At 40.8% G+C, this 11928-nt stretch overlaps 1 gene segment (V, D, J or C); it reads right to left on the bottom strand.

Annotated features, from left to right (window-relative positions):
- Positions 1–10710: 10710 nt before the first annotated feature.
- On the bottom strand, positions 10711–11370 carry LOC126060227 (immunoglobulin kappa variable 4-1-like). The segment is given in 2 exon segments: positions 10711–11063; positions 11287–11370. Coding segments are annotated over 2 exon segments (402 nt in total).
- Between the last annotated feature and the right edge of the window lie 558 nt (positions 11371–11928).

The following is an 11928-nucleotide window of genomic DNA, read 5'->3' as shown; positions in this document are numbered from 1 at the left end:
AGGGCATCCTTGTCTGGTTCCCGATCTCAGTGGGAATGCTTTCAGGATCTCTCCGTTTAGGGTGATCTTGGCTGTTAAAAAAAAAAAAAAAAAAATTGTATAAATACCCTTTATTATGTTGAGGAATTTTCCTTTTATTCCTATTTTACTGAGAGTTTTTATCATGAATGAGCGTTGAACTTTGCCAAATGCCTTTTCTGCATCAATTGATAAAAAAATGTGATTCTTGTCTTTTGTTTTATTTATGTGATGGATTACATTAATTGTTTTTCTAAATGTTGAACCATCCCTGCATATCTGGTAGGAATCCCACTTGGTCATGGTGAATTTTTTTGGATATGTTGTTGAATTCTATTGGTTAGAATTTTCTTGAGCATTTTTGCAATTCAGTTCATAAGAGATGCAGGTCTATAATTACCTTTTTTTTTTTTTTTTGGTGTCTATTTTATACCTTGTTTTGGTATCAGGAGTATGATGGCTTCATAGTATGAGTTTGGTAGTATTCCATCTTTTCCTATGCTCTGACATACCTTTAGTAACAGCGGTGTTAACTCTTCTCTGAAAGTTTGCTCGAACTCTGCAGTAAAGCCATCCAGGCCAGGGCTTTTTTTTTTGTAGGGAGTTTTTTTATTTCCTTTTCAATCTCTTCTTTTGTTATGGGTCTATTTAGTTGTTCTACCTCTGTTTGTGTTAGTTTAGGTAGGTAGTGTGTCTCTAGGAATTCATCCATTTCTTCCAGGTTTTCAAATTTGTTAGAGCACAATTTTTCACAGTACTCTGATGTGATTCTTTTAATTTCAGTTGTGTCTGTTGTAATATCACCCATCTCATTTCTTATTTGGGTTATTTGCTTCCTCTCTTGTTTTTCTTTTTTCAGTTTGTCCAGGGGTTTATCAATTTTGTTGATTTTTTCAAAGAACTAGCTTTTGGTCTTGTTAATTCTTTCAGTTTTTTTTCTGTTTTCTATTTCATTTAGTTCTGCTCTAATTTTTATTATTTGTATTCTTCTGGTGCCTGACAATTTCTTTTGCTGTTCTCTTTCTCTTTGTACAAGTTGTAGGGAGAATTCTTTGATTTTGGCCCATTCTTCTTTTTGTATGTGTGCATGTATTGATATAAGTTGGCCTCTGAGCACTGCTTTTACTGTGTCTCAAAGGTTCTGATAGGAAGCGTTTTCATTCTCTTTGGATTCTGTGAATTTCTTTGTTCCATCCTTAATGTCTTCTATAATCCAGGCTTTTGTGAGCTGGGTATTGTTCCATTTCCAAGTGTTTGATTTCTGTTACTGATTTCCACTTTTATGGCCTTATGGTCAGAGAAGGTGCTTTGTAATATTTGAATGCTTTGAATTCTCTTAAGGCTTGCTTTATGCCCTAATATGTGGTCTATTCTAGAGAATGTTCCATGTGCACTACAAAAGAAAGTATGCTTGGTTGTTGTTGGGTGGAGTGTTCTGTATATGTCTATGAGGTCAGTTTGGTTCATTGTGGCATTTCGATCTTCTGTGTCTTTATTGAGCTTCTTTCTGGATGTCCTGTCCTTCACCGAAAGTGTTGTGTTGAAGTCTCCTACTATTATTGTGGAGCTGTCTATCTCACTTTTCAATGCTGAGTTTGTTTTATGTATCTCGCAGCCCTGTCATTGGGTGCATAAATATTTAATAGTAATATCTTCTTGGTATATTGTCCCTTTAATCATTATATAGTGTCCTTCCTTATCCTTTCTGATGGATTTAACTTTAAAGTTTATTTTGTCAGAAGGTAATATTGCTACTCCTGCTCATTTTTGACTGTTGTTGTTTGCTTGATCTATATTTTCCATCCTTTGAGTTTTAGTTTGTTTGTGTCTCTAAGTCTAAGGTGTGTCTCTTGTAGGCAGTATATACACAGGTCTTGTTTTTTAATCCATTCTGCCACCCTCTGTCTCTTTATTGGTACACTTAGTCCATTTTTATTCAGGGTAATTATGGATAGGTAGGAATTTAGTGCTCTCATTTTGGTGTCTTTTTTTATGTGTTGTTGACAGTTTCTTTTTCCCACTTAATTGTATTTGCCTAGTAAATTAACTTTATATATTGTCCTTTCCTCATGTTCATTGGTTTTGATTTTGTTTCTGCTGAGTCTCTATTTTTTTCTTGCATTTTATTTTGATGAGTAGGATAGTTGTCTCCTTTGTGGTTGCCTTATTATTTACCCCTATTTTTCCAAATTTAAACCTAACTTTTATTTCTTTGTATTACCGTATCTTCCTCTCCATATGGAAGATCTATGACTACATTTCTTACTCTTTCTTTATTGTTTTAATGCTGTCTCCTTTTACATAATAACATTATTGTTACCCTGTTTTTAGCTTTTTTTTTTTTAAAATCTCCCTTTGCTTTTTTTGATTTCCCTGTCTGGGTTGAGTTCTGATTGCTCTGCTCAGTGTTGTAGTCTTGGGTTGATACCTCATATTATTGATTTTCTAACCAAAGAACTCCTTTTCATATTTCTCGTAGTTTTGGTTTGGTTTTTATGAATTTAAACTTCTGTTTATCTGGAAATGTCCTAATTTCACCTTCATATTTGAGAGACAGTTTTGCTGGATATATGATTCTTGGCTGGAAATTTTTTTCCTTCAATTTTTTAAATAAGTCTTCCCATTGCCCTCTTGCCTGCGAACTTTCTGCCGAGTAGACCGAGCTCATTCTTATTGACTCTCCAAAGTAGGTGAGTTTTCCTTTTATCCCTAGGAGCTCTTACAATTCTCTCTTTGATTTTGACAAATTTGATTATAATATGTCTTCGTGACTTTCTTTTAACATCTCCCTTATGTGGAGTTTGATGAGCATATTGCATAGATATCTTCTCATCTTTCACGATATCCGGGAAGTTTTCTGCCAACAAATCTTCAACAATTCTCTCTGTATTTTCTGTTATCCCTCCCTGTTCTGGTACTCCACACACTCGGAAGGTATTTCTCTTGATAGAGTCCCACATGATTCTTAAGGTTTCTTCATTTTTTTTTAATTCTTTTATCTGATTTTTCTTCAAATATGTTAGTGCCAAGTGATTTATCTTCAAGTTCAGAAATTCTGGCTTCTACTTGCCCAATTCTGCTCCTCTGACTTTCTGCGGAGTTATCTACTTCTGTTATTTTATTGTCAATCTTCTGAATTTCTGATTGCTGTCTGTGTATGGATTTTTCCAGCTTATTAAATTTTTCTTTCTGTTCCTGAATAATCTTTCCAACTTCTTCAATTGCTTTCTCTGTGTGTTCCTTGGCTTCTTCTGTGTATTGCCTCATTTCCTTCCTGATGTTTTGAAGGGTTCTGTACACTAATCTTTTGTATTCTGGCTCTGGTAATTCTAGGAATGCACTTTCATCTAGAAGATCCCTGGATTCTTTGTTCTGAGAGCTTGTTGAAGTGATTATGATCTGTTTCTTTATGTGACTTGCTTGATATTGACTGTTTCCTCTGAGCTATTTATAAGTTCTTGTATTAGTTTATGCTTGCTAACTGTAGCATAGCTTCTTGCTTTGTTTTGTTTTGATATACACAAATGGGTTGCTTGAGTGAGCTAGCTTGATTATTTTCATGTTTGGAGCTCTGACGTCCTGTCCCCAGATGGCTAGAGGTATTATCAGGTATATCAGTCTAAGAGTCCATTCACTTTTCTTGTATGAATTCAACTCAGGTGTCCCAGTAGCTGATCATCAAATGTGTGGTACATGCTCTGTCCCACAGTCTTAGAGGGGCAGGCATGATTGGTGTATGTACTGGTATCTGATTGCAGCAGGCGGTCACTCTCTGATCAAGACAGGGAGCTGACAACCGACCCTGAGTGTCTCTGAGGAAAGCGCATCCCTCTTCCCTAGAGAATGCAGGTGGGTTGGTTCTGCAGACCGACCATGGGCACCCAACATTTTTGGTTGTAAAGACTGGGAGGTACCAGTTATCCTTGGACCCCTGTTGCAGGTGGCTGGGTGACCTGAAGGGAGCTACCAGCCCTTAGGTCCCTGAAGTGGGTAGGTGAGGACCTTGTTTAAGAGGCAAGGTGATGTCAAACATCAAACACCCACCTCTCCGCCGCACGGCGGAAATTTTTTAAGTTTTCCAACAAGGGCCTATTCTCCCAAAATAGGCCCACACTGGTCTACGCAGAAGGAAAATGTGCTCAAAGTCCGTAGACCATTTATGCCTGGACAGGAGACGCTTCTGTCCTGAGCTCCCCCAGTTAGTGGAGCTGGCAAATTATTTTTTCCCCCAATTGAAAATTTTTTCCTTCTCCAAGGCCGGGAGGATGGCTCTAGGTGGTCAACAGGGAATTCAGCTGCTAAAGCCAGCTTGGGGTTGTGGGGGCACAGTGAAATATATGCATGTACTTAGCTTTGCTGAGAGCGCCATACTTCTCAGGTTCCAGAGGTGTGAGTGGACTGTGTGGCTAGCTGCTTCTCCCTGAGGAAAGTGTGGCCGAACACTTGTATCACCCCTCTGCCACCACTCTGGGAGTGGTGCCTGAGGGCTCCCCGTGATTCACATCTGGTACCTCTTCTCCGCTTCTGAACTGTCTCTTCCTCCCCCTGCCCCTCAGTTCGTTTTCTAAGCTTGCCTTTGAAGCTCAGAGCTCCAAGCTTGTTACAAATATACTCACTTCACTTGTTTTTTCAGGTCTTTCTGGTAAAGAGGGCTCTCAGGATGCGTGTGTCTATTCCGCCATCTTGGCTCCCACATAGTTAACTTTTGCTTACCCCAGTGATTTTGTGATCTGTGGTTTCTTTCCTCCCTTCCCTCTCCCATTCTCCATGGTTCTATGAAGTTTAAAATTAACCTGTGTTCCTCTTGAACAAGCAGAACAACAATCAATAAGATCTGGGATAAGACAACCAGACAAGGAGGGCCCATCTTGAGACTGAAACCAGGATGGACTCAGAGGACCTCTATGAAAACCCACAGAAGGTCAACATATCTGAAATGTGCTCAACATGCTCCCTCAAAGGGGAACTGCCACTCTCCAGATACTTCAAGCCTAGCCCCAACCCTATAAAACCGTCTGGCTGGTCCCCAGCACACAGACAGTCTTTGGAGGAGTGCTATCCTTTCTTTCTCTTTTATACCCAATTACAATAAAGGCCTCTTGCTGCTTACCTCACCCCTGTCTCAGTATTGGCTTTGCGACAGGGGGCTGGAATCTGTGTTTTGTGGTAAAAATGTGACTTCTTACCAGAGCAGATGTAGGGGAAGTGTCCCACTTACTAGGCACTGTCACAGAGACTGCTCTGTTTTATTTGTTTGTTTTGGCCACACAAAAAAGTTGGCATGAAGTAGCCAGAAAATTGACAGCTGGGCCACCTCTGGTTCCAAAATGAGCAGGCCTTCTGGTCTTCCTGCTCACTTCCTTTAAATCTGCTCTCAGCCCTCACTCTGGGCTTCACTCCATGGTCATTCGCATTCCCATTTGATCTTCTCTAGCCTGACCTGAACCGTGACTCCCAAATGCCTTTACTGCTGCCCCGGAACAGCAGCTCTTCTCTAGGCCAAAGGCTAGAGCCCCTATCCCCTGAGCATTCCTGTCCCTGCTTCCCCGCTGAAGTTTATGCCAGAGAAAATATCTCAGGAATGGGAAAACACTAGATCCATGCTTGCCCTTGTGTAAAAGCAATGCAAGTATTATTTTACCAAAACCATTTTAACAGAAGGATTACTAGTACAAAACTCTAAAGAGAAAGTAAGTTTCTTTAATCATAAGAAAAAATTAAAAATATAGTATTTGCTCTTTCTTGTGTTTGTATGAATCAGAATTTTACCATTTTTGAAAAGAAGTTTTCAATAAATCTATGTTTGCTGTCTCTGCACCCTTCATATTCCCATATCCCCACTTGCTGTTGTTAGCTGACATTGAGTCGATTTGCACTTCATACCCATTGCAAATGCCAGTATTCTCCTTTATAATAATTCCCTCCCTGGAACCAAGAACACCATGATCCCTACCTTATTTGATCATATTCCTCTTGTAAAACCTAAACTTTGGGAAAACTCCACCCACCACATACCTGCCTCCATGTCCCTAATGTGGCTGGAGAAAAACACATAATTATTCTGATTCATCTTACCATAAATTTATGCACGCTACCTCAGGACTGCCTTTAATCCTGCCTCACAGTTGTACTTTATATACCTGGCTCATCCACCATTTCTCTTTTCTTTTCTCTTCAAGTTGTAATGCCTACTTCTCATCCTAACTTTCCGAAAATGACCTCATTTCCTGTTTCCAGGAAGAGCTTCTACTAGCTCCCCTCATGCACCTTCAGATCCACGGGCATCTACATCCCCATGTTCTGCCTTCCTTCTTTCCTATTCCTGTAGATGAGCAGACAGCCTTCTTACTTGAGGCCAGTCCCTCTGCTCCTATACCGCTGTTCCCCCCAAGGGCATTCTTAGCATTTCTCACCCCCTTTGTTGAACTATCCATGTTCCCCTCACTTTAGCATTGTTTCTGTCATCAGGAGACATCATTTATAAAGTTTCTTGACTTCACATCTGCCTCCAATTTTGTCCTGTTGCTCTCTTCTCCTTTATATTAAAGCTCATTGAAAGACTTGTATGTAGTCGCAAAACCTAGACCGTCTCTTTTCATATACCCTAAATCATGCAATCTCTGGCATCGTTTATACCACCAAGGACATATTTTCCAAACTCTGATTCTTCTTTTTCCAGTTTTCGCATTCCAATCACCAGTAATTTTCAGGGCATCCTGATTGCATTTCTGATCCGTTTCAGGCTTCAGAAGTTGGTGCAAATCTTCTAATTCTTCATCTGTAGCCTTAGTGGTTGGTGGGTAAATTTGAAAAATTGACATATTATCTGGGCTTACTTGTAGGCCTGTAGATGTTATTCTATCACTGACAGCGTTGTACTTCAGGACAGATCTTGAAATATTCTTTTTGATGATGAATGCAGCGCCATTCTTCTTCAAGTTATCATTCTCGGATAGTAGACCATATTGTTTTCCGATTCATAATGACGAATACCAGACCATTTCAGCTGACTAATACCTAGAATATTGATGTTTATGAATTCTATTTTATTTCTAACAATTTCCCGTTTTCCTATACTCATACTTCATACATTCCACATTACGATTATTAATGGATGTTCAGCTGTTTCTCATCATTTTGAGTCATGCCCCATCAGCACATGAATTTCCCAAAAGACTAACTCCATGCCCCTCATTAAGGTCAACTCTACTTTTAGGAGGCAACTCTTCCCCCGTCATGTTTTGAGTGCCTCCCAACCTGAGGGGCTCATCTTCTGGCTGTATAAAAGACATAGTTTTGCTGCTCTTAATTAGGCTTTCAATAGCTAATTCTTTCAGAAGCAGACCACCAGGTCTTTCTTCTTAGTCTGTCTTACTCTGGAAGCTCAGCTGAAACCTGTCCACTGGGCTGAACCTGCTGGTATTTGTCTAGTGGCAGCACAGCAACCAGGATCACAGCAACATGTGAGCCCCCTAAGTAAGACAAACCGATAGACGTGCATTCTGAATCTAATTTCTGGAATTTGTTTTTCAGATCTATTGCACCCTGCTTTTATTTTTCTGTGCCTTGTACACAATGTAAATTTTATCATTTATTTCTCTAAATTAAGCCACACAGCTCCCAAATCTAAAGTGTGAGCAGAACACTATTTTTTTTCTCTGTTATTTCAGTTGCATCACATTCCTATTCATATCCTGGTTGTTTTCTTGGAAGTCAAGAATCTCTGATGTCTTGGTGGTATCAGTATTCCAGAAATTATTGATGAGGATTCCTGAGGATTTAGGATGGGTGTGCCCTCTTCTAGAGCAGCTTCCTATTGATTGGGATTTCTTAAACTAATTTCAAGGTTGGAGAGTTCCAGACACACCTAGGCCTTATACACCGGGAGTGAAACTCCTTGGAAGATTGACTTTCAGACACCTCTTCCCAAAGAAATCTTGCTTATTTTTTTCTGCCCATTTCCACAATGAACCTAGAGCTTTTTGATAATTTTCTAGCAGCTGTGAGAAGAATAGGTTCAGTTTCTCTAGTTCACACTGACTTTGAGATTACAGTCCCACTCCCTTGGTTCAAGCACAACGTAGGGACCCTCAGGACTTCCACATAGGTAATTTCTGGGCCAGTCTTCCATTTTCTGGGTTTTATATACCCCTAGAATTAAAACTTTAGTGTACAGAGTGATTTTAAACTGTCCTTCAGGATAAAATTGGGTTTAGAGCTCAGACATTTTCCGGGCATAAATTTTTATCAAGAAGTGAACCAAAAGTTCTCCATTGTAATCACTTCTATACTCTTCTTTCTTTCTTTTCTATATGTCCAGCATTTTGTATTATTTCACGAGGATCATAGAAATTAGGAAATCAGCCCATCCCTTACGAGCCCTGAACCTGTTTCAATTTTTTTTTGCCTGATTTTAAATAGAAGGTCTTCTTAAGAGAAGCTACTGCTCCTAGTTTTAGAGCTTCTAAGTTGATATTAGAGCTCCCAAGTTGACTACTTTGTCTTTTCCAGTCTTTGGTCTGGATTTACATTGGTTGGTTTCACAACCCGCTGTCCATGCAGTTTGCTTTCACATTCAATGCTGGCTTTCCATAGACCCTCCAGGCCCAGTCTGGATGCTCAGGTTCTATAAATGGGGACCTTGCAGCAGGCTTAGATCTTCATCAGGCAGGTGGAGGAAGCAAGCTTGTGTTACAAGCTCCTTTCCTCATGTCCCTGTTGCTCTGGGTCTCTGTTAAGAAATGAAAAGTACCTCAATCCCTTTAGAGAAGTATCTTTACAGAGCTGAAAAATGATTTTAGGGCATAGTAGTAAATGATGGGTCAATTATGTTTGAAGTGTATTCCACTAAAATGCACATTTAAAATGGCATATTTTAATGTGTGTATGAAATGCTGTGTGTATATATGTGTTCATGGTAATTGTCTTCTCTGATCGCAAGTGCCAGTGTGGACATCGTGATAACACAGTCTCCTGTGTCTTTGACTGTGTCTCCAGGAGAAATGATCACCATTAGTACAAGCCCAGCCAGAGTGTTGGCAGCATCTTAGCCTGCTATCAGCAGAAACTAGCACAGGCTCCTAAGCTGAATATCTCCTTTGCACATGAACCAGGCATCCAAGATTCCTGACTGCTTTAGTGGCAGTGGGCCTGGGACAGTCTTCACCCTCACAATCAGCAGCTTCCAGGGTGAGGATGTGGTAGATTATTGCTGTTTGCAACATTGTGCCTACGTTCTCACAATGTTTCAGCCTTGAGCACAAGCTCTTCCCCAGGGCTAGAGGCCTGTGAGTCTTCACTGCACCAGCGGCTTCCTTCCCACACACTCCTGAACATGCACAGTTCCTCTATCTGGCCCAAGAGCCTCATCTCCTAGAGATGGAGTTTTCTCTCCAGAGGGACCCTCCTATTCAGATAGGTCTACATTTTGAAGTGAGATATGAACTAGATGCTTCAAGCCACATAGGCCTGTGCACTTGATCCAGTTAGAGACCATTTTGGCTTGATTTTCCTTCTGTACTCGATTAGACAGTAACTCTGGCTCATCCTTGTTTGCCTTTCATTTTAGGTTCACGAGGGCAGATCCTGCTCAGTAGGTGCCAGAATCTCTGCTATCTCCCAGGAGAGAAAGTCTCTATTAGCTGCAGAGCCAGAGTCTTGTCTACACTGACTGGAAACACTACTTGGGTTGTCATCAGCATCAACCTGAACAGGGACCTACGGGCCTCATTTACCATACTTCCTCTACACGTGTTGTGATGCTGAGCAGGTTTCAGTAGCACTTGCAGACTAATACAGACTAGAAAAAAAGGCCTGGTGACCTACTTCTGAGAAATCAGCCAGTGAAAACCCTATGGATCAGAACCATCAGATAATATTGTGCATTGAATTTTCATGAGTCAGGGACTCACAAGATGGCAAGTAAAAACGAGAAAGAAATATGGTTCCCTTCAGTCACTAAATTAAACTTGGGCCCCTAAGGGATTAATGTAAAGAGGAATTGACAAAAAATGAAAAAAGAAATGGGAAAACTATCACTTTTCTAGAATGATAGAGTTAATGAGTTAGAGTCTGGCCTTTGAAAGATTGAGTGACACTGAAAGACATGGAGAGAGGAGAAAAGGGCAGTAAAGTGGGAGCTTAGAACAGGAAAACACCTTCATTGATGTTGACCAGGAAGACTTGGCGGAAAAATGTAAGAGAGGAATACTCCCTTCTGTGAGGGAGATTTTAAATATGAAGGGCCCAAGTTTAATATTGGGTTAGGTCCAGAGTTATGAGGCATAACAGAAGAGAAAGGAAAAAGTCCAGGAAAACAAGGAAATAAAATGGGAATATTTGAGAGTCAAGAATGCACAGGGAAGAAAAAACTGATCTTTCAGCGCGTAAAGCACACTGGACACTACCCCAAATCAGTCATGTGATCTATCCATGTGAAACATGCAGGTTCCTGTGATATGAAAACTCCTGACAAAGTCTACAAGAGATTTTTAGAGGATTTTTTTTCTTTAGTTTACCACAAAATGGGACCCAGCAGAAGTCACATCCCATAATTTTCTCCTGGAACCTACAAATACTCCAAGGAATTAGTCAGGAGATGCAGGCTTTGGGACAGAGAGAGGAAGCGTGCATGTTCAGGGCTGAGCAGAAAGGAAGCAGCTGGTGCAGTGAAGACTCACTGGCCTGTAGCCCTCAGGAGGAGGTTTTTGTTTGAGGCTGAAGCACCGTGGGTGGAGTATTATAACCTTGCTGACAGTAATAAACTGCAGTGTCTTCAGCCTGGAAGTTGCTGATGGTGAGAGTGAAGTCTGTCCCAGACCCACTGCCACTGAACCGGTCAGGGACCCCAGATGCCCTGGTCGAGGCATAGTAGATGAGCAGCTTAGGAGCCTGTCCTGGTTTCTGCTGGTGCCAGGCTAATAAGTCTTTCTTGTTGGAGCTGTAATAAAGACTCTGGCTGGCCTTGCAGTTGATGGTGACCGTTCCTCCTTGAGACGCAGCCAGGGAGGCTGGAGACTGGGTCATTATGATGTCCCCACTGGCACCTGTAATCAGAGTGGACAATTACCATGCATACATATATACACACACTTTTTCATAGGCACATGAAAATATCCCCCCAATACCAGAACATTTAGTGATATTAGGTATCAGCACACAATTGGTTCCATTTGGAAATAACCATCATTTCCCACTATGCCTTAAAATTATTTCTCAGCTCTACAAAGATACTCCTCTGGGGGGATTGAAGTACATTTAATTTCTCACCAGAGGCCCAGAGCAACAGGGACATGAAGAACAGGGTCTGTGGCACCATCTTGCTGCCCCTGCCTGCCTGATGCAGATCAGCTCACATTGAAGAGGCCCCGTTTATAATATCTGAGCAGCCAGCCTGGGTGTGGAGGGGCCTATGCAAAGCAATCAGTGAATTGAAAGCAGATTACACGGACCATGGTTTGTGAAACGGTTTGTGAAACTAATGTACATCAAGAGCCAAATATATTACGGAAAGTATAATTTTATCACTAGAAAATACACAGAAGTGTACTTAGAAGCTCTAATATCAACTTAAAACCTCTCGCAGTCCAGTGGATTCCAACTTAGGGCAATGCCATGTGTTACACAGTAGAGCTGCTCCATAAGGGTTTTCTTGCCTGTATTCTTTATAGAAGCAGACTGACAGGCTTTTCTTCCAGGGTACCACTGGGTGTGTTCAAACTGCAACCTTTAGGTTAGTAGCCCGTCACAACTGCTTGAAAAACCCATGACCTAATAAATAGCTTTAGGTATAACTTAAAAACAGTCTTAAATGGTTTCAGGTTCCATAAATGATGGACTAGTTTCCTCAAATCAACAGTTTTGGGAAATGATAAAAAATGCTGGAAAAAAATATTAAAGGAAAGGGAAGAA

Source organism: Elephas maximus, chromosome 17, assembly GCF_024166365.1.
Source record: "Elephas maximus indicus isolate mEleMax1 chromosome 17, mEleMax1 primary haplotype, whole genome shotgun sequence".
Taxonomy (NCBI): Eukaryota; Metazoa; Chordata; class Mammalia; order Proboscidea; family Elephantidae; genus Elephas; species Elephas maximus.
Note: the sequence above shows the minus strand (reverse complement) of the source record. Positions and strands in the feature narration are given on the sequence as shown.